The following is a 24,402-nucleotide window of genomic DNA, read 5'->3' on the forward strand; positions in this document are numbered from 1 at the left end:
TCAATCAATCATAAGTGTGCTCCTCCTAAATTCTGCTCTCAGCCACGGCCAAATCCGTTCTCAGGAAAATTTGGGGAATCGCGCTACTAGCGCTAATATAGTAATATGTCTTAAATTGGCAGAAATCTGCCTGAGAGGACATTTTTCGTCCTAAATCCGTTCGGGAATGAGACCCATTGTGCAGTATTCAAGTCTTAACAGAGAGGCAGCACTACGCCAACGGGCGTCTAGCCTGCCGAAAAGCAAAGGAAGAAGAAGTGTGTGTGCTACTCGATTGCGACCATTCTTTCTCCTTTACGGCTCATGGTGACATGTCAACAACAGACATGGCGGACAACTGCAACTATTGGGAAGGTAATTATGGTCTTTATGTAGTTTGAAATAACCAGCTACATACATTAAACTCCTGTTCGTTCAAAGACACTCATAATCCACAGCTTTTGCAATTTACGTTTAGTTAGTGAAGATGGCTGAAAAGGTAACATTAGTTGATCCAGCCATCCAGGTTAACGGTAGCTTGTTAGCCACAACTGTTAGCCAACTCCACGGCCATCACATACATCACACACTCACAACAAGCTTGGCATTCATTGTGCAAAATAGGAAATTAACAACAGCCACTATCCTGTCTGCCTCGCAAGGTGGTCTAGTTACTAGACACTTTTGTAACATTAACGTAGGAAGTCGAGTGAATTTATAAATCCTCTTGTGGATCAAAATAGTACATTCCTGCCTTGCCATTATGGGTCAAATCATTTGCACTTGATTGATGAAACAGGTGTGTTTGAGAGAGAGTGAGATAGAGAGACTTAATCATAGTTATAGGAAGGTCTCACCTGTCATAACTTTTTCGTGTTTGTTTATTATTGTTTATTACTAACTATTGTTATTACCCCTGCTCTCCCAGACCTGCGTAAACAGGCCAGGCGGCTGGAGAATGAACTGGACCTGAAGCTGGTGTCTTTCAGTAAACTCTGCACCAGCTACAGCGGCTCCCAAAATGACAGCAGGTAAACTACTGATGCAAAACTACGCTAATATAATGAAACTACCTAGTGAATAAATGAATGAATGCTAAGGATTATATAATGAAACTACCTAGTGAATGAATGAATGAATGAATGAATGAATGCTAAGGCAAATATAATGAAACTACTAGTACCTAGTGAATTAATGAATGCTAAGGCTGATATAATGAAACTACCAGTACCTAGTGAATGAATGAATGAATGTTAAGGCTAATATAATGAAACTACCTAGTGAATGAATGAATGCCGAGGCTAATATATAAATGGATTCTTTTTTATATATATTTTCTTTTAATTATTTTTTAAACATAACATCAAATTAGACACACACGCATTAACAGTAAACATCCAATGAAGTCACCATTTGAATCATTATAAATGTAGTTTACGAGATATATACCTAATACTTGCTATCTAATACCATACATACATAGCTCCTGCTCGCTCACCCCCCCCGGACCCCCACTTGGATAATCCATCCATTTTCATTCGTTTCTAACCAGGCACTACAATTCATATGCTAGCTTTTATTCTCTCCACCACTTCTAACCAGATTGCAATGTTGGTTTCACTGACACCTAAAATTCTTGCTGTAGATATTTCTAGATAAATCACATCGAGATAGGTAAGAACCCATACCTTCCGGCAAATTTTTTCCGGTTGAATCCATCGTGATGCTATCAGCTTTTTAGCAGCTGTGAGACCGGATAAAACTAGTCTCTTTAGCTGTATAGGGGCTGCAAACTGAAATACATCATTCAACAGCAATACAGAGGGATGTACAGGTATGTTCAGAAATAAGAATACTGATAATTGCTGGGACACTTCTTTCCAGAATATCTTAACCGGTGGGCAATCCCAACACATGTGCATAAATGTACCCTCATCCCCATTTGTACATAAGGAACATAGGGAGTCTTGTTTAAGTCCCATTCTGTTCAATCTAATAGGAGTCAGGTATGTCCTATGAATATAATTAAGATTAATTTGTTGATGGTCCGGGTTACGTGACGCAATTCGAACGTTTGCCCAGACTTCTTGCCAATCAAAATCTATTTCCATGTCTGGTATATCCCTCCTCCAGACTGAGTCTAGGGGGAGGATTCCATACGAAGACGTTAGTAAGTGATGATAAAAATCAGATACGAAGCCTCTCGATGTCTCTCTTTCATAGAAGAATATGTGATATAAATGGATTTATACATATAAATGGTAAATTGACTGCATTTATATAGGACTTTTATCCAAAGCGCTTCACAACTTATGCCTCACAATCACCCATTCACTCACACATTCACACACTGATGCTCATATAACGCAAGTGGAGTGTTTGGGGACCAAATTGTATGGACATTTATTGCAAAATTACTCACAGGATATGACTCCCATGTCCTGTCTTCTGTTTAGCCTCCTTGGTGAATGCGATCACACAGCAATGGGCATTGTGTCATCAATTACTACCCTTTCTCCAATGTCAAGTTAAAAAAAAAGAAAAAAACATGTGTTGCCTAGTTACCCCAAATTGAGCCGTGTTTTAAATAACACACCCATCTTAGCCAGTTAATATGGAAGGAACTTGACGGATCAAAGAGCTGCTTGTTATTACTGTATGTTCCCTCGCTCAGGCTGTGCTCCATTTGTTTTTTTGCAGCATCATTGTATCTAACATGGCTTGATTGAGAAATGAACACAAAGCTCTTTGGGTACAAGTTTTTGCTATTGCCTTGGAACTGAAGGCCTGCCCTCACCAGCACCAGCACAACATGCACAGTACTCAACAAGTACTCTTACAGTATTGGTATGCAATGCAAGTCATCAGTATTGAACATCTTCAAACGATACAGGCCTAGTACTACTGCTGCATCCACACACAGGAAGAAGATAATGATCGAGGGGAGAATGAATTCCATGCAAAAAATAGATATCAGCTTATTGACTTATCTCAAACCCCCCCCCTCTTTTCTTGATCCTCCAATCACAACTGTCGCTTCCCGGAAGTTTTGAGATGAGTAAAATCTATATACTGAAGTGTAATGGTAGTAAAACAAAGAGGGAATTGAAAATCTGAATGTCTTGAGTATTTCTGATCCATCCCTTGTAAATATAGGTCCTCAAACATATGTCTTTCTTTTGGCCAATTTCTCCCGTTGCTAAATCTTTTGAGCCATGTGTGTATTGATATGATGGTGTGGGTATGTTCACATTCAAATGTCTTTATGTAGCCTAATTTCCCTTGCATCCTAAAACAGGACGGGCCCTGTGGGTTCCTCTCAAGACAAAATGCTGGAGGCCATGACTACTGAACTGGAGCAGCTCCTGGCTGGCGTGAGTCAAATACCACATTAGTCACTGGTGTAGTACCAATACTGTTGCCATGCATGTACGATACCATCTCTAGAAGATCAATCACTGGACCTCCTCCTGGTTTCACATGGGGTTCATTCATTCCTCAGTGTCTGTTGCACTGTGTGATGTGGTGCAGCAGGGAGAGTTGAATGAATACAAAACTGATGAGGTGTTTTACATATTTACTCTGTAACGCTACTGTCTCCCATCCAGGGACTACAGATTAAAAAAAATCAATAACAGGGTGCCATCTTTATGCACCTGGGCCTTTCATTCTATGTAATATTTAGATGGGATTTAAAGGACCATAGCTGTCTAAATATTTAGTCTGTTTACATATTTAAGCACACATATTTTATCGTACCCCTGACAATTTTCCTGAGCATCACTTCCTTTTAAAAAATGTATTAAAATCTCTTTGCTTTGTTTACCTTTTTATTTATTTATTAACACTTTCTGCGCCAATCACGAGTATACTCGTTATTTGGTCCGTTTTTCTTTTTTTCGACTTTAATATTCTCACTTTAATACACTCTCACGGACCTCTGTGTTATCATTGGAACTCATTCTGAGACCCAGAGAGTGCAATGCCGGCCAAATCCTGCTAGATGGCAGTATCGCCCACCCTTTGAAACCTTATTTCACACTGTGTGTTACATTTTATATGGTCCGGGCAGAGAATTTGGACCCAGGCAAGTGAAAAGCTTCATCCGACCACCTTGGAACACGTTCAGCACACTTGATGCATATTTTCTGCCATTTCATGTCAGGGACCCGATGGACAGCAATACTGGAAATCGCGATCAGACAATTGGAATATTCTTTTTGCAATACCTCCTATCAAAGGTAAGAACTATATGACATCAATCCTACTTTGATCCGACAATGATTTCACATCGATCACAACGATCGACGTATGTATTATTCAAAACGTATGCCGTTGCTGACGATCAGAGCATCACAAAACGACCCCCCCTTTGATGCCTTCATGATGAAACATAATACCTATATACCTTTTGATTTGGAAATAATCAAATCAGGCGAGAAACGCGAATGACTTTCGCAAAATGCACACAGCGCTCCATAACTCAGCTTCCAGGAATTAGCCCGGATCACTCTGAAACTATACAATATTCATCACAGGATAATACGCGAACGTATACATGAAAAAATTTACTCTTTTTTTACATATTGGACTACAAATAGTGTCTTGTCAAATGAGCCGGACTATTTTTGCCATAGCTATAATATAGAATATAGATATAGCTCTGCAAACATTGTGACGCATCGTGAAAATAGGCAATGGAAACTAAAGCTGGTGCTAGAGAGTAGACATGGGGCGTGGCTATGGCGTTGAATGAGTTAATGTATTTTTTTTCTTTTTTGTGGGACGTTATGGTGATAAACCATAGAATTATATAGAAGGAACCTACCTAGAATGATCTCCTGGTTGTGTTAACGAATTGGTCACTCCTTAGAAAACATCTCTCATATTTCTTATATTGCAATTGAGTACTTGGTCTATGTTTGTTTATTTTCAGTTAACAGCAGTGAATGACAAGATGGCAGAATACACGAACACCCCAGGAACAGCCCCACACAACGCAGCATTGATGCACACCTTACAGAGACACAAAGACATTTTACAGGTAAATTAAATTGATTCACTTTGTTCCATTCCTTATTTCCTTCACCGGAAAGAGTATCTCTCTTGAGACAAGCTACTAAAAGCATTTAAACAGCAAATCTAGGCCTAAATAGAGAAATTGTTGTTTGCACGTTTCATATGTTGATTACGTTTTGGTCTAGAATTTCATTACATTTCAGTGTTGTGTATTCAACATTTTACAGGTAAATTCAGTAGATTCACTTTGTTATATTCAACAGATACAATAGATTCACTTGCTCCATTACTACTCCATTTTGTGATTATACGCCATTGGTGGGATTTTTCTCCTCGTAGAAGGCATTTAAACAGCAGATTATTGTAGAGCAATTGAGAATGTATATGCTACTTGATTTAAGTTTCAGTTCAGAATTGCATTACATTTCAGTGTTTGTTATATTAAATATAATTCTCCTAAACAAATGGCTTCCATTCCCAGACGTTTCAGGAAAACAGTGTTCTCTTATATTTCTCTTTGGTCTGGCCTCTCTGTCAGCATCAGTCCATTTCCATGGCACCAACTAAACCTTAGTACACACTTGTTACCTCTGTCCGGTAGGACTATACCCACGAGTTCCACAAAACCAAAGGCAACTTCCTTAGCCTGCGAGAGAGAGAGGACTTGCTGGGATCTGTTCATAGAGACATAGAGTAAGTGCTATCATACTTTTATTGTAGAGGGGCGACAGTGGCTCGGGAGGTAGAGCAGTCGTCTGGCAATCCGGAGGTTCCCGGTTCGATTCCCCCTCCTCCCGGGCAGCGTGTCGATGTGTCCTTGAGCAAGACACTTAACCCCTAATTGCTCCCGATGAGCAGGTTGGCACCTTGCATGGTTGCCTCCGCCGTCGGTGTGTGAATGTGAGTGAATGGGTAAAATGTGAGTAACAAATTGTAAAGCGCTTTGGATAAAAGCGCTATATAAAAAAGCAGCCATTTACCATTATATTGTAGATATACATCAGTTTTGCCAAATATGTACATGAATTAACATTGTTAAGCATCTATATTTGTTTCTTTTAGACTTATTTCCATTATTCTACATCAATATTTGTGACATGCTCGAGTATGTAGGAACAGTACATTTTATTATAGGGCTGAACATTTAGATTTTAGTCATCCCTGGGTAGGGTTTCAAAGGGTCAGAAACTTTATGGTATACTTCCTGAAACTTACCAGAAATCTTCTATGGGGAGTTAAGCTTGGGAATTTTGGAAATGTTGCCCAATTTCAATTAAAGAGCTTATAATAGTGAACTTGTGTTTTTGGGAAATGCACATAAGACGATACTAGGTCTTGTGGCATGTTTTGTTTAAAATATCTCCATTTAATGGAAATTGAATTACAGCCCTGCACTGTGCATTCGATTACAGATGTACAGATAATTGCCAGCATCCAAAGACAGTCTATATAATGAGACAGATCACTGTGGTAGTTTTGAATAGGGAAATCCATAACGTTAAATATGGCGGCAATGACTAATAATAATAATTAAATAAAGGTGCTATGTTGGAGATTCAGCCACTAGATGTCACACTAGAGCACCAGCATCTCAGACCAAAACAAAGGGGCTCATACAGTCTGCTTCAGCCACACCTCCCCCCTCCCTTTTGCGTTCTCAGGAAATGTCTTGAAAAAGAAAAAACGATTTCTTGCCTAAAATGTTGTCGGAAACATATTTTCTCAAAAAAGAGTTTACTTCCAAGTTAGCCATCGTGTATTCATCAGATTTCTTTGGCCTGCCAAGTGGTGTTCCTGGGGTTGCATCATAAAATGAATGCCACAATCGTGTTCCTTGTTGAAAAGTATCCACATTGAACAAACCTGCCTGTCGATCAGAGGCTGGGAAATATATATATGGTATATATATATAGAGTGGCCTGCATATATATACCCCACCTTTAGTTTAATGTTAGCTATTGGCCCATTTTGGCCACTGTCACCATGTTTAACAACCAGGAAATGCATTAGTAAATGGACTGCATTTATATAGCGCTTTTATCCAAAGTGCTTTACAACTTATGCATTCACACACTGACGGTGGAGGCAACCATGCAAGGTGCCAACCTGCTCATCGGGAGCAGTTACAGTAAGTGGCTCTATCTCCTGAGCCACTGTCACCATTAGTGAAAGTCATATTGTAGTTGTTCAGCAGGGAGGGGATTTGGGGATGATGTCAACCTCAGCATCCATTATGCTCTCCCAGTGAAACTCCTCGCTGTACCCCCGGCCTGTATCATGGCTGCAATAAGGGCGAGTAAATTCCATCAAGCACACAAGGTGACTAAGTATAGATACAGAAGAAAACAAATATTGATGAATTCATATCCAGTGCAAGCAACTGATGATAGTCCTCCAAGTCTCTGACGATGCAGATTGAATGTAGAGTTAGCTAATGTCAGAAATGCATTACACTTCAGTGATAAGTTAACATGACATGCATCTCACTTTATGTAGCCATAACCAAAGTTGACATTTATTTCATGCTGTTTCATGAGTTTGTGTGGCTCACATGCTCAGTAGGCTATGACACTCACATATTCGGTATTGTAGGCCAGCCCTCTGGGTCTGACGTATAAAAAATAAATATATTCTGCTCATAAAAACAAATCTATATTATTCTAAGGGTGAAATTGAAGAAAGAAATCTACAATATTAAAAGTTAAGTTATTCAACTGAAAAAAGCTCAAAGCTAAGACAAATATGTCTGAGCTCAATTAATTGAACCCTTCAGATGAGTAACCAAGTCAATCCAAATAACAAGTCAAGTCAAGAGTTTTATTTGTCACGGCATACAAGTATACAATGAAATGCGGGTGGTCTTGCCCGCAACGATGTGCAATACAGTGGTACAACATATAATAGAATCCAATAAAAACAACATTGTGCAATAACAGGTAACGGGTAACATGGTGTGACATCTCGGTATCTGTACATAGTTATTTACAGAGCATATAGGACATGCTAGGTAGCTTTGGTAGTGCAATACACTGTTACTGTTGCTATACTAATTTAAAGTGGCCTTTCCTTTTGGCAATAAGTGTGGGTGAGTGCGGCATGAGTGTGTGCCCGCTCATGTGTCGTCTGCGAACTTCACTATGGAGTTGGAGCTGAACTTGGCCACACAATCGTGTGTGTAGAGTGAGTACAGCAGGGGGCTCAGAACACAGCCCTGGGGGGACCCGATGCTCAGGGTGATGGTGTTGGAGGTCTGACCCCCCCACCCTGACCGCCTGGGGTCTTTCGCTCAGAAAGTCCAGTACCCAGGCGCTCAGGGCGGAGCTCAGACCCAGCTCGATCAACTTGTCCACCAGTCTGGTGGGGACTATGGTGTTGAACGCTGAGCTGTAGTCAATGAACAACAGTCTCACATAGCCCCCCTTCTGACGGTCAAGGTGAGAGAGGGTGCTGTGCAGTACCTGGGAGACCGCGTCGTCAGTGGACCTGTTTGTCCTGTATGCAAATTGCATAGGGTCCATATCACTGGGGAGGGAGGCACAAATGTGGTCCTTGACCAGCCTCTCGAAACATTTCATGACCACAGAGGTGAGTGCCACCGGTCTGTAGTCATTTGGACATGTTGGGGAGGGTTTCTTCAGTACAGGGATGATGGTAGACATCTTGAAGCAGGCAGGGACCACTGACTCCGCCAGGGATTGATTAAATATGTCGGTGAACACTGGGGCTAGCTGGTTGGCACAGGACTTAAGTATGCGTCCTGTTATACCATCTGGGCCAGCAGCCTTCCTGGTGTTCACCTGCATAAATGCTCTTCTCACACTGTGTTCCGACAACGAGAGAGCGTCCCCGCCCCCCCGCGGTTGCCCCCCCCCCCTCCACAACAGCCGGCGCGCCAGTGACGTCACTAGCCGGAGAGCTAGCAGCGCCACTGTCTACACCAAACCGAGCGTAGAAAGAGTTGAGCTTGTCCGCGAGGGAGGCGTTGTCGCTCCCCATTGAGGGGGCGCTGACTTTGTAGTCAGTTATTGTCTTCAGTCCCCGGCCCGCCATAAGCCTCTTGTGTCGTTTTGTGCCATTTGTGTCTCCAGTTTGTCAGCATATGTCCTCTTAGCAAGTTTAACAGCCTTGCGTAGAGTATAGACTGAAGCCTTATACTCCTCCATGTTTCCTGACTCTCTGCCCAGGTTGTAAGCGGTGGTGCGAGAGTTCAGAGCTGCTCTAATAGTACTGTCCACTTGTAGCATGAATGTGATGCATCACCCGATAATACCATATTTAACTATGAGTGGAAATAATTTACAGTCTTGAGTTAATTCGATCTGAAAACATTATTTGACTTAAAATAGACATTTACAGTATATGGTTCTTGGTCTGAAGGATTCAGTTATTGGACCCCTAAACTCCAATCTACTTTGCCAGGTCATTGTTGTCCAAACTAATATGAGAACATATTTTTTAGCTTGAATAATAGATTTCGCTGGAATAGTTCACCCCTTTTTTTTGCCAAAATACATACCGAATTACTGATAGTTTTAAGCAGAAGTACCAATGCCAACAAGGGTTAAAGCTCATCAAATGTTTTTCTAATTGCAAAAGATCATCGTCTTTCTAGTTAAATAGGGTTTTTTGAGCCAGGGGGGCGAGGCCAAGTGTCGCATCATTTAAAAATCCAGACTGCTAATGTAAATCCACACCAAGACTTGGCACAACCTATTTATTTAATGTGATTGCACGGTCTGACCAGGGCCTCGTTTGCTGCTTGTGTTGGCTATTCTTATGTCCAAGTCTCTGTTATGTTGGCCATTACCAGTAGGGGGCAGGGATGCCATCTTCATTGTATCATTTCCCCACCCTGTAATTCCTCCCTTTTATCATCTTCTTTATCCTTTTCCTTTCTCTTTCCTTCTCTCTCTCTTTCTCTCTCCCTCTCTTTTGTCTCTCTCCCCACCCCCCCCCCCCTCTCTCTCTCTCTCTCTCTCTCTCTCTCTCTCTCTCTCACTCCCCCCTCTTTCTCTTGGGATGTCTCCTAAGTGGCTTCTACAGTAAATCAGACCACAAGGCTTTCATTCAGGCAGGACTGAGAGAGAGAGAGGGGGGGGGGGGGTTAAGGGAGATAGAGAGTGAGAGAGAGAGATTGTAAACACAAGTGAATGTTGCACAGAGAAAAGAAGAAGCACAACGAGAGGAGAGAGGGAGAAGGGATGGTGGTTGGTCTAGGAAGGAGGTACATAGAGAGTGAGACCTAGAGCAGGGTGGTGGATGGAGGTAAATAGAGAGACCTAGAGCAGGGTGGTGGATGGAGGTAAAGAGAGAGACCTAGAGCAGGGTGGTGGATGGAGGTAAAGAGAGAGACCTAGAGCAGGGTGGTGGATGGAGGTAAAACTGAGCTAATTGCCCTGGTGTAGGAAGTCTCATAAACACAGTCCAGTCACCAGTTAAAGGAAGTGAGTGAAAGACCAAAGTGGCTCGGTCTGTCTCAATGGGCTCTGTTTATGCCGGTTGGTTCTGGCTGTGTGGCTGCAGTAGCGCTTTCCAGACCGCATCACCTGGAACAGTCCGTGGTTGGAGTGGTTAAGGTCCTTGATCATTTTCCGGCTTTTTTTAATGCACCGGCTCTCATAGATTTCCATGGATGGAGGGAAGCTCACATCCACAGATCTTTTGGGCTGTCCTCACGACTCTGCTCAGCGCTCTGAGGTTGAGGTCGGTGCAGTTCCCCCTCCAGGCGGTGATGCACCCCGTCAGGACGCTCTCTGTTGTCCCTCTGTAGAACGCCTTCAGGATCTTGGATGTCATGCCGAACTTCTTCAGCCTCCTGAGGTGGTAGAAGCGTTGTTCGACCTTCTTTACCACATGATTAGTGTGGACGTCCCAGGTGAGTTTGTCGGTGATGTGGACACAGAGAAACTTAAAACAGCCGACTCTCTCCACTGCAGCCCCGTCGATGGTGATGGGGTTCATCTTCTCTCCCCCTCTCATGTAGTCTATGGCCAGCTCTTTAGCTTTTTCCACATTGAGGGAGAGGTTGTTCTCCTGGCACCACTTTGCCAGGTTGTCAACCTCTCTCCTGTAGGCCGTTTCGTTGCTCTTGGTGATTCGGCCTAATACTCATCTATCAGGCTAAAGTCCATGTTCCAACATGATTTAAATAATGCATGTTGCTTGCTTATTCCAGTCATTATGCATTATACTACATCAGCATATGCAGCAAACACATTGTCCATTTATTGCCCCTCTGTGTGCCAACACAATCTGCCATTAAACTGGACTAGGTGTGTGACAAAATATTGCTCCACGTGGCGATATGGGTTGTCGAGACGAAAAACGTATCCACTATATTAGGACAGAGGATGAACACAGAGAGGGTGCTGATTGGCAGGTCGCAACACCTAGGTGCTGCTACTGAACCACAGTGTCTGGAGCACAGACAACACCTAGCTGCTGCTACTGAACCACAGTGTCTGGAGCACAGACAACACCTAGGTGCTGCTACTGAACCACAGTGTCTGGAGCGCCTATTGCTTAATAACAGCGGAGCTCTGCCGCGGAGCGGAGCGGCAGAGCTTGCGGCATTATGTAACCGCCCTAATCCGCCATGATTTTCATTCGAAGCTCAGCTCACCTGGCAGCGCAGCGGTCCTGCGGTCCGTTGTTGACAAGTTCGAATCCCATCAAATTTTTTTTTTAACATGTATTCTTTCGCCGGTTAAGGTTAGGCATGGTTAAGGTTAGGCATTGTTTCGGAGTTGGTTAAGGTTAGAACGGTTAAGTTTAGGCGCTGTTAAGGAGCTGGTTAAGGTTAGAGTTTGTCTTAGAGAGAATGGCAATATTCTTTCTATGGTTAAGGTTAAGGTTAGGCATGGTTAAGGTTAAGGTTAGGCATTGTTTCGGAGTTGGTTAAGGTTAGAACGGTTAAGTTTAGGCGCTGTTAAGGAGCTGGTTAAGGTTAGCGTTTGTCTTAGAGAATGGCAATAGACAGCCTATTTCCGCACTGCCGCTCTCCCGCGTTGCCGCGGTCACATGGTCAAATTGTCACATTCTTGCACTCCTCCGCTGTTAGAAAGCAACACGCGTCTGGAGCACAGACAACACCTAGGTGCTGCTACTGAACCACAGTGTCTGGAGCACAGACAACTAAACACCTAGGTGCTGCTACTGAACCACAGTGTCTGGAGCACAGACAACACCTAGGTGCTGCTACTGAACCACAGTGTCTGGAGCACAGACAACACCTATAGCTGCTGCTACTGAACCACAGTGTCTGGAGCACAGACAACAGTGGCTGCACGATTAATCGTTTTTTAATCGAAATCGCGATTTGGAATGATGCAATTATCAAATCGCCAAGCCTGCAATTAATTTTTTTTTTTTTTTTTTTTTTTTTAACCAGGAAGTCCCATTGAGATACAAGATCTCCTTTGCAAGGTAGACCTGGCCAAGATGACAGCAATAACATTTGCAATACATCACACAGCAATAAAATGTGCGATACATCACACAAGAACATAATAAATGTGCATGTATACAATACATCACATGTAAACACAAAGCAGAATAGTCTACATGATAGTAAAAGTGTATAATACAGGGTAATACAGTAATTTTGCAGTTGGGACCCGACTACAGAAAGCAGCAACATTCTTCTTGTAAATTTCTTTTTAAATATGTTATAATCGCATCGCAAATCGCAATCGCAATATCTGTCAGAATAATCGCAATTAGATTATTTCCCAAAATCGTGCAGCCCTAAACACCTAGGTGCTGCTACTGAACCACAGTGTCTGGAGCACAGACAACACCTAGGTGCTGCTACTGAAAGTAAATAAGAAACAAGAAACGACACCCACATGTGCAGTGCACCAATAGAAAATATTGTTGCATCTTCTGACATGACAATGGGGCCAAGTAAACATGCAATTTGCCCACAACAATAGACTTATAATTTACTATACTCATCTACATTTAGTCATTTAGCTGACTCTTACAAATTGTGTACAAGTCAGCAGGAGGGGTACACCTCTGGCAGCTAAGGGTAAGTGGTATTGTTTGTCTAGCAACTTGAGCAGGGTGGCGGTTTTCTGTTAATTTGTCCGAATCACCCCACAAAACAGCCATGCAGCCATCGGCCTCTTTCTGACAAGCCTGTTGATTCTTATAAGTAAAGGGTCCGACTCCAGTTTGAAAAGCTCAACAAATACACGCTGCCTACTTCACCGTGCTGCCTACTTCACCATGCTGCTGCCTACTTCACCATGCTGCTGCCTACTTCACCATGCTGCTGCCTACTTCACCGTGCTGCTGCCTACTTCACCATGCTGCTGCCTACTTCACCATGCTGCTGCCTACTTCACCATGCTGCTGCCTACTTCACCGTGCTGCTGCCTACTTCACCATGCTGCTGCCTACTTCACCATGCTGCTGCCTACTTCACCATGCTGCTGCCTACTTCACAGTGCTGCTGCCTACTTCACCATGCTGCTGCCTACTTCACCGTGCTGCCTACTTCACCATGCTGCTGCCTACTTCACCGTGCTGCTGCCTACTTCACCATGCTGCTGCCTACTTCACCATGCTGCTGCCTACTTCACCGTGCTGCTGCCTACTTCACCATGCTGCTGCCTACTTCACCATGCTGCCTACTTCACCATGCTGCTGCCTACTTCACCGTGCTGCTGCCTACTTCACCATGCTGCTGCCTACTTCACCATGCTGCTGCCTACTTCACCATGCTGCTGCCTACTTCACCATGCTGCCTACTTCACCATGCTGCCTACTTCACCATGCTGCCTACTTCACCATGCTGCTGCCTACTTCACCATGCTGCTGCCTACTTCACCATGCTGCCTACTTCACCATGCTGCCTACTTCACCATGCTGATGCCTACTTCACCATGCTGATGCCTACTTCACCATGCTGCCTACTTCACCGTGCTGCTGCCTACTTCACCATGCTGCCTACTTCACCGTGCTGCTGCCTACTTCACCATGCTGCCTACTTCACCATGCTGCTGCCTACTTCACCGTGCTGCTGCCTACTTCACCATGCTGCTGCCTACTTCACCGTGCTGCTGCCTACTTCACCATGCTGCTGCCTACTTCACCATGCTGCTGCCTACTTCACCATGCTGCCTACTTCACCGTGCTGCTGCCTACTTCACCATGCTGCCTACTTCACCATGCTGATGCCTACTTCACCATGCTGCTGCCTACTTCACCATGCTGCCTACTTCACCATGCTGCTGCCTACTTCACCATGCTGCTGCCTACTTCACCATGCTGCCTACTTCACCATGCTGCTGCCTACTTCACCATGCTGCTGCCTACTTCACCATGCTGCCTACTTCACTGTGCTGCTGCCTACTTCACTGTGCTGCTGCCTACTTCACCATGCTGCTGCCTACTTCACCATGCTGCTGCCTACTTCACCATGCTGCTGCCTACTTCACCATGCTGCCTACTTCACTGTGCTGCTGCCTACTTCACCATGCTGCCTACTTCACCATGCTGCCTACTTCACCGTGCTGCTGCCTACTTCACCATGCTGCCTACTTCACCATGCTGCTGCCTACTTCACCATGCTGCCTACTTCACCATGCTGCTGCCTACTTCACCGTGCTGCTGCCTACTTCACCACGCTGCCTACTTCACCATGCTGCTGCCTACTTCACCACGCTGCCTACTTCACCATGCTGCTGCCTACTTCACCATGCTGCCTACTTCACCATGCTGCTGCCTACTTCACCATGCTGCTGCCTACTTCACCACGCTGCCTACTTCACCATGCTGCCTACTTCACCATGCTGCTGCCTACTTCACCATGCGGCTGCCTACTTCACCACGCTGCCTACTTCACCGTGCTGCTGTCTACTTCACCACAATGCCTACTTCACCGTTTCACTGCTGAAAAAAAACATTTTCTTGCGCTCAGCGTTCCAGACAGGCTTTCGAAATAAAAGACACAAAAACGTTTCAAACCTTTATTTATACTTGTGAAAGCACTGAGGTTTCCCTCATTTACAGTGATGACGAGTTAACAAAGGACACAAATATCATAACGGTTATTAATTACAATGAATTACAATTACTACAATGATGGATTAAAAACAATTACATGATTCAGTACATAGGTCAAGTGCAATGCCTTTAAACTCCATGAATGACGGGAATGCTTATTCCATGTGTATGGAGCATCGTAGGAGAAGGCAGACATTTACCGGGCCAGTTTCTAATTGCAGCCACCCGTAGGTGCTCTTTTGAGTGCGGTTTTGAAGGAGGGTAGGGATTCACATTCTTTTACGGCTGTGGGTCCACATTATTGTGGCATAGGGCTGACCTTCGATTTATCTTTTGGAATTAAAATATTTTTAATTTTTTTTATGTTGTGAGAACAGCACTTTGTTCAACTTTGTCAGTGCTGTAAAGTTTAAACCTTTTTAAATCTTAGACAAACAAAACACTTTGCTTTCATGAAATATTGTAAGCCGTCATTTGAGGCTTTATAAAAGCAGCACAATGAACACAAATCTGTCAGTGCTGAGTCCAACCTCATCTTAAATAACAAACAGTGCTTGTTGTAATTAACAAAGAGAGGCAGAGTTGATTTAGCGGGGGAGGGGAATACATAATCATATATATATATATTTTTAATAATCGAATTTTATTTTCATATTCGAATCCCACGAAGCTTCGAAGTATTTAACACTTTAACTGCCAGAAGACGAGTTTAGGCGTCCTTCCCCGCCATGCTCAAGTTGCCGAAGACGCCGTAACTCGTCTTTGATATCAATATTTCAAAAATCTGTGATCGGATTCATATTTCCCATCTGCTGGCCTGAGACCCACCAAAAAGCCCCACTGAACCCTCTAGCGGTTCAAGAGCGCCATCTGGTGGCCGATCGGCGCAATCGCCAAACAGGAAGTTACTTGGACGATGTGCTGTTCAACCATATTACTTCCGGGCACTCGGTATATGTCCCGGCACTCTAGCTCGTCACAATACATAGCGATCCGTTGCCAATAACTCGATAAACAACATGATTTGGACGTATATACCATTATACAACCTGGAAATGGACCGGGTATTCCAACATCCCATAATAGGAAAATGTATACTCCAACGGCGCGAGGAAGATACGGTAAGATTCAGCGTTATTTTTCAATGTCTTCTATACTAACTGATCTGATGAACATTTGACCCACATTAGATGAATGGTATAACGCTGCCCACGGAATTATAAACGCCCCCTCGCCCATCCGGTCAACATCAGATGATGTGTAGTAACTTCCAGAAGTCCGTCCAGTTGGATTTTTTTATATCGCGCCGATTGCTATCAAACTGTATTTGATCATCAATATAATGCATTTGGGGCTATAAATCACGTTCTGGAGAAAGCTGCAGAAAGAGATGAAAACATACTTATACTTTAGATCATATTTTAGTATGAATATGTGAATGAAAAAGTTTAACGTTCATACACCCTGAACAATACATATAGGACATTGAATGGGCCCTAATAATGGCAATTTAGCAATAGAATTTAAAAAGTTATAGCCCTGCAAAGAAGGGGAACTTATCCATAGACAAATAGAGCTGGCAACCTATGGTATATCATGAATTTAGCCTTAGGCAATCAAAGTGTTAAGACAGCCCTATTGTGGCATAATTGCGAAACATGTTTAGTCCCTTGTTTGAACCGAATCTGAGTTGAACATGATTTGTGGAACTCCCTCTGGTGTTGTGGTCGTGGTATTCACTGACCTTTGGGAAGTATTTTGACATGTACATGGGTATCTTAGTGGTGTAGTGTATCTTGTAGACCAGGCCCATTGCAAGTTGCTGTACTCTGTCGTCTACTCTAAGCCATCCTAGGTTGTCAAAATGGGCAGGGGTGAGGTGGGTTTTAGGAGTAAGGCCAAGCAGTAGTCTGACTAGGCCTGCCGCGATAAGCAATAAATCGATTAATTGCCGCGATAATTAAAATGAATGCAATGATTTTGACGGGCGCGATTAATTGCTATTTGCGCGTTTGTTTTAATGAGGCGGACCCAGTGCCCCTTGTCAGTCACTGTCCGTGTTGGGAGGCGGGCCGCTGGCTTTACTACAGAGCACAGCACCGGAGCTCCGTGGGGCTAACGTTACCCCTCATTGTGTCTATTCTACTAGCATTAACGTTACTCATACAAACAGAGTAAACACAGTTTTCAATCAATCAATCAATAACAACATTAACGAGACCCTCGTTGTGTCTATTCTGCTAACGCTAACGTTACCTCTCATTGTGTCTATTCTACAAGCGTTAACGTTAGCTAGGCTGTCTATGCTAACGTTAACGAGCATTAGGCTAACAAGCTGTAACGTTACCAGTCGCGTCTATTTGCTAACGTTAGCATTAGGTAATAACCGGTTTAAAATGGATGGTGATTACCTCACGTTGTGTCTATTCTACTAGCATTAACGTTACTCATACATACAAACAATCAATAGCGAGTTCTATTGATCACGCTATGTACGATAGCCATGCTAAAACGCTAGCACAACATTAGCACCTAACCTAACAACAAGCCTTAACAAGTCAGCGATCTTTTTGCGAGACTAAACTCTCCGCTCGGTGGCAAATTGTGTTGATGTCGGTTTTGTTTAATCAATAAATGAGGCAGAATACACAGTGACTGTATCCTTTGTTTATTGCACTTGTGCCTGCTGCAAACATAATGATTATGAAATCCTAGAGACGCGTCTCTATTCAGTGGTCTGCAGTGTTTCACGTGACTTTTCTGGTACCCAAAAAGTACCTGAAATAATCACAACAATACTTCCGGTCCGGTCGGTGGGCTTCAAAATAAAAGTCTTAAACACCGGAAAAGACGGAGCGGTGGGCTTCAAAATAAAAGTTTTGGGAAATAAATTTCTCCAAAAAAAAATTCTCTAACCGGTCGCAATAATATCGCTTATCGCGATATTTTCGGGGGCAATTAATCGCCCAGCAAAATGTGTTATCGTGGCAGGCCTAAGTCTGACCAGTTTGTTTTGTGATGTTTGTAGTCTTGTTTTTAGGGCCTTTGTGCTGCCATGGTTTGGTGTGAGTGAGGACCCTCGCAGCTGAATTTTGAACGTACTTATATTCTTATATATATAATATTCATCAATAAGGGCCATTACAATGGTAAAGACCAAATTCAATTAGAAATTTGGTTTAGCCTACTGTATATGCTCTAGGACCATGTATTGGTCAAAGTATGAAGTTTGATTGTGTCGAGCATATATGGGTGGCATGGTATATTATACAATGGTATATAACTCTTAAGTGAGTGCACAATCGCTACACAACTTGGTGAAGATTCCCCCCCCCCCCCCCCCCCCCAATGTTATGCAAATCCATCAAATAGTAATGAACTATGCACTGTGAAAAACATTCATAGTAATGTGATATGCCTGCTGATCGACTTGTGTGGCGATGCACTTTCCTATTGCGGGTAACTGTTAATCCTTATCATTATTCTGAAAGTCAAAGCTCTGACCAGTAGTGGGTGTGCACTCTGGATATGGGGCGTGTGACTTTGTAGACTGGATGTTAGAGAGTACTGCATTATAGCTCTGTATCCCAGGATTCTGTCTTATCTCCCTCCATTTGTACATAACAGCCGGAGAAATCATTCAGCATTGTTGATGTAAAGTGTGTGCGCCTGCGCTCTGCAGGACAACGGAGAGGCAGATAGGCAATCCCACATGAATAGACACAGACACAACACATGCTTTGAATCATCGCACTACAGAGTCCTAAGAATCACATGAATAATTGAGGCACTGTTATCTCACTAGTTTTGGTTAGCTAGTCTCATCTGAAGAAATTGTTTGCTTTCACTTATTTGAAGGCCACCCTTAATTAGTGGTGTCCAACGTCTTGATAAAATAGCTTAAATGAATGTCCTTTTTTAAAGGAACAGTTCACCCTTTAGATGTACATCAACCTTACCCAAAGATACAGTACGATGGTGTTTTAATTCAGTCATAAATTGATTATTGTGAAATGTTAATGTCACCATGTAATTTTATACTCGCCTCCCTGTCAGTCAAAACTCAATAGACGCTTTCGAAATGTTTTACCTACAGCACCAAACTTGGTAGTACATAGCCAAAGTAGGTAGACAAACACTATATAGCCTGAATAGAAAAATAAGTGTTTCTTTAGTAGCAATGACCAATGAAAACAAGTGTTTCTTTAGTAGCAATGACCAATGAACTTGCAAGTTAGTGTAGCTGGTTACAGAATGTGGTTACAGAATGGACCTATCTCAGAACCTGTCCACTTTTCTTGATTCTCCAATCATAACTGTTGCTTGGAGGATCAAGAAAAGAGGGCAGGGCGGGGCGGCTAAGTGGCGCAGTGGGCAAGGCGCTCGCCACTAATGCAGGAGATGCTGTGTTCGAGCCCAGCTCTCTGCATTGCTACCAGCTTGGCTGGTCGCTCATACTAACACAATTGGCGGTGTTAGGAGTGGAAAGCTGGTAGGTGGGGATCGGACGTTGTGGACAGCGACTCCTACAGGTCGGTTGGTGCGCCTGCGCAGCAGAATCAGGAAGCAACGGGGGCGGCGTGTCCCTCCCACGCAGACCCTCGCCACTGAGAGATTGTGCTGTGCAGGTGAAAGGATGCGACGGCTGCCTCCTCGTGTACCGGAGGGGACACGTGATGCAAGGCTTCGTCCACATTGCAGCCGGCCTGTGGGAGGCATGGCCTAACAGCGTTCGAGACAGGGGAGGGTAGAATTGGACAATACGAAATTGGGGATGGGAGAAAAATAGAAAAATGGGAGAAAAAGTAGATAAAAAAAAAGAAGGCAGGGCTTGAGATCAGTCAATTGGTCATAACTCTGGTTTGTCCAATCATCATGAAACTTAATAATGTCTTTTAATCTAACTCAATGTGGGTCCATACAATATTTACCAAATTTGTGTCAATGGTAGCCGTGTCATTGGATTTATATCTTATAGCTATGAAACGTGCTGCCAGAACATAATCTTTTAACATTCCTGTACTGTATCCTTTGACCAGCCTCAGCCTTTATCATGAAAGTGAACCCCTGTGTTAAATATCATATATACATACACCTGATACCCTTCTTTTTTTTAACACAAGGTCATCACTTAATGAAATACTTAAAATAGCAGAAACGTAAATTGGCTCAAGCACTTATTTGGCAAGTAGTTAAAACTCATTCTGAAATGGATTGATTCCCCCCCACCCCACCCCTCTCTGTCTCTTATCTCTCTCCGTCTGTCTCTTCTCATTCAGGTCTTATAAGAGTGGCTCAGGGGTGAATAACAGAAGGACTGAGGTCTTCCTTAAGGAACATGAGCATCTGAGGAAGTGAGTACTGGGTCAGAAACCCACTTATAAATCAACACTGTAATAAACTACTTGTTTAACCTACAAGAAAATCTATGGTCTCATCAATTATGTTCAGATGAAAACTAACTGGTTGCATTTTCTAAACTCTGCTCTTCTATTCTGAGTATGACATAAGAGCAAAATGGCCAGTGTGTGAATATGATGAATTGTGTAAGATGCATTTGAGTCCATTACGTTAAATTATTATGGCCGGCATTATGTTAGATTCACAGGGACCAATAAACCCTACGCGGAACGGCCGGTGCAGCAGTGGTGTAGCTGCTTGAAGTTTACAGTAACCAGTAAATCAACACCGCAAATTGAGGTCGACCAAATTTTAGCACAAATTGGGCTCAAAGACTGGAGAAATTTGAGGACGTTTTAGTTTGTTTTGTTTTTAGTCAGAGTGGTGGGCACTCTGGTGTGTGTGTAGGTAGGTGTGTTTGTGGGGGGTGCATGCACACATGCATGTCTACGATTTAATGGGCATATCATTACTCACATCAGCCTGCCTTGAAAAGAGTGGAGAGGAAACTGATGGAAAAAAGAGAATTTTGGGACATTTTAGGGGGAGGGGGGGGGGGGCGTAATGTTGAAGAAATAAAGTGGATGATGGATAGATAACAAGAGAGAGAAGGAGAAGGATGACAGTAGATGGAGAGCCCGAGAGATGGATGGCTGGAGGAAGGAGAGAGAGCGGTATTGATTTCTGGTCTCCAGTGGAGTCCGTCAGGATGCTTACTGCTGCTGCTGCTGCCCATAGATGCTCAGCCTCTCTGGACTAAAGGCTTTGTCTTTTTATTCCACCGGTTATCCCCATTAAAGCTTATGGCAGCTCATGTAAACACAGTCCGTCTGTGTTTAGGCTATGTCTTGCTATTAACATCGCAGACATCTTGGTCGGAAAACGACACTCAAATAACAGTTGATTTATCATTAAATCAGGGGAAAGTGTTCCTAGTTTGTCACACCACAGAAAAATATGTTATTAACCACCCAGCCAAATTTGAAAGATTAAAAACGTTAACTATTGTAAAAACCCAGCTCAAAAACAGCTCATCTGGCTGCTCAGACCACATCTCACGATTGTGGGGGCGTGGTTAGATCACACTTGATTGACGGCTCCCTTTCAGCTCAAGTGCCATTTTATTTTCACATTCAATCACTAAAATGTTTTGCTGTAACCTACCAAATCTATCAAATGGACCCTACTTGGTTAGAAAGGTTGACTAATTGACTAACTAGCTAATTAGGTTAGACCACTCAAATCTGCATTTTTGTTTAATTATACCTCCGGGAGTATGGCGCTATTTGTTTTAGCATTTTCCATTCACATACATAAAAAGGTTTAGCATTAGCTTTGCTATGCTACACTTTTGAGCTACTATCAACTCTGGAAGAACCATGCTAATGTGCTGTAGTTGTTATATAGTGTTAGGGGAATTTGCTTTGTTATAGTGTTAGGGGAATTTGCTTTACCCAGACTACAACTGTGGCCAATGAGCTGTGGCATTGATTGTGCCATATTGGTTCGCATGACGCGTAATGAAAATGCTGTGAATATGTAGATACTTAATGTCTTCCACCTGTGTTAATTCAAATGAACGAGTGTCTGAATGGTTTCTCTCACATTCAGGGGGACAAGGTAAAAAAAAAAGTTATATATGGGAAAACATTGTCATTCTGGAATGTACAGTATCTCTCACTTTAGACACGTAGAGCCCATTTTAATCCTGGAGATGAATTAGCTAGATGGGGGGGGGGGGGACCCATCAGAACCCAGTGTTCCCAAAAATCCTCCATTAACTGCCACATTTCCCCAGTCTCCCTGGACTCGGAGGAAGTGCCCCTTTTACGATAATTGGACTGGAGAGCTGTGTGGTTTTGCCTACGTAGTAATATTTATTACTCTCTCGTCAGCCCAGAGAAAAATTATGTATTTGACACTATCTGAAATATTTAGTTGAAGTCACACTTGCGCCTAAGTACTGAAAAGGCTAACTTGATCCCCCCCCCCCCACCCTTCCTGTCTCTCTCTCCCAACTTTTCACGTTGACAGCTCGGACAGGCTTATCGACAACACAATAAGGTAAGCTTTGTTGTCTTCTCTCTGTCATAGTCTCTTTCACATGCACACACTGTGAGGTCAAAAGAGACCTTCATACATTTTGACTTTTCACTCTGATGTGTTGTGCTATGAAACCTTTCATATGGTACATAATCCCTCCCCTTCTCTCTCCCCCAGTATTGCCATGGCTACCAAAGAGAACTTGATGTTTCAGCGTGGGATGTTCAAGTCCATTCAGACCAGAGTCACCACCTTGGCCAGTATCCTTTTTAACTGTCTTTACAAAATCACACAGAGCTGTCTTTCATAATTTTTTCTCCCCCGTCTGCTTTGAAGTTTGACACACCTCTTCCTCATCACGGAGGAAAGTCACGTGTGTGAAGTTCGGCGCAAATCAAACAAAGTGCTCACGAGTAACACTTCACTTCCTGTTTACTGTTTCCTGTTTTTCACAAATTAAATTGGATGTCGTGGTCATATTGGGAATCATATGGGTTTCATATGCCAACGATCAGAATCGCACCATGACCGATGTTTCTTCTCAGACGCCACACAGCAAGTTTCCATGAAAATCGTGTGGACAACCTTGGAGTACTAGGGGGGAGAAGTTATTTTAATATTTAACTTTAAAAAATCCAATATGGAGGACATGGGTGGTCATATTGGCAAAGTTATAGGAGGAGTATAGCTGTATGAGTGTACAGAATCCTACGACTTACGGTTTAAATATCATGGTTTTTAAAATGTTTACATTTTGACCTTCGATTATAGCGCCACCATCAGGCCAACTGGTGTGATTATTTATTGCGATGCATTGGCACTCTAACTAAATGTATTATCATGTACATAAAAAAAATGTACATTTTCAGGACTGACCAAGAAACAGGGGGACGGACTTACTATACCAGCTGCTTGGTCGTAGCTAATAAAAGCATGATCTCATGATATGGTTTTACAATCATAAATCATACACAAGTCGTTCTTCCCACTTTTTCCTTCACCATGCTTCCTTGCTCTACAGATCGTTTCCCGGCCATCAACAGCCTGATTCAGCGAATCAATTTGCGCAAGAGGCGGGACACTTTCATCCTCGGCGGAGTGATTGGAGTCTGCACAATCCTCCTGCTTCTTTATACCTTCCACTGATTTGCCGGGTAATTTGACAGAAAGGTTCGTTTGATAGACCGTTCTTCTTTTGAAAGAGGGAAGCCATCTCCATTTCCAAAGAAAATTTACAAGGAAACATTACACTTTTTTTAAGACTATATCCCAAGTCCAGTGAATCTGTTTAAAGCTTCAAATGGGGCCAAACTAAGTCTTTCATTTGTCTAGAAAGCAACTGCTGATCATGACCTATCTTGCTAGTTTCCTCTAAAGTGTCTGGTTATCATGTACAGCTATTCTCAGTGAAGTAGTCTACTTTAAGTGACCAATGTTGGTTTAAGTTAAGTTAAGTTGTTAAGTTTAAGAATTCTTGTCTGATATTTTGACATTCTCTTGACAAGGATGGGATTCAGGGAGTTCAAGGGAGGACCTGGGCCTGTATTAATCTTGCATCTTAAAAGTGTGATCTTAGACCAGATTGACTCATAAGTTATAGTGACATGAGTACTGGCGCTAGATCAGGTATCCTATAGTAGTTTGAGCAGTATGTGGGTAGGGAGAGACAGTTTTGATTATTTATTTCAATTATGATACAATTTTTTTTTTATTTGGGAATTTGTATATTGTTCCACATAGTCTTATTGTATAAAATAAAGTCCCTCTAGATGTATGAAGTAATAATTTGTCTGTATAATATTGTCAACATTTTTATATGGTTTCTGCGATGCCTCTAATAAAAAGTTGATGAATTCACACATACAAGTTCCTCATGCTTGTTCAAGTTTATTTCAGACATGCAAAAATATGGCACAGTAACCCAGTCATACAGTATCATTGTAGAAA

At 42.8% G+C, this 24,402-nt stretch overlaps 1 protein-coding gene across 1 annotated transcript; it reads left to right on the top strand.

Moving 5' to 3' along the window:
• The first annotated feature begins 304 nt into the window (after nt 1–304).
• On the top strand, nt 305–24,294 carry LOC311233026 (Golgi SNAP receptor complex member 1-like). The gene is made up of 9 exons (XM_084319880.1): nt 305–354; nt 908–1,010; nt 3,278–3,353; nt 4,916–5,023; nt 5,600–5,691; nt 20,292–20,366; nt 22,447–22,476; nt 22,633–22,715; nt 23,477–24,294. Exons 1-9 carry the CDS (start codon nt 312–314, stop codon nt 23,599–23,601), a joined length of 735 nt encoding a protein of 244 aa, XP_084176006.1. The 5' UTR covers nt 305–311; the 3' UTR covers nt 23,602–24,294.
• Nucleotides 24,295–24,402: the final 108 nt, after the last annotated feature.

This window comes from Notolepis coatsorum (assembly GCF_963971535.1).
Source record: "Notolepis coatsorum genome assembly, chromosome: 8".
Taxonomy (NCBI): domain Eukaryota; kingdom Metazoa; phylum Chordata; class Actinopteri; order Aulopiformes; family Paralepididae; genus Notolepis; species Notolepis coatsorum.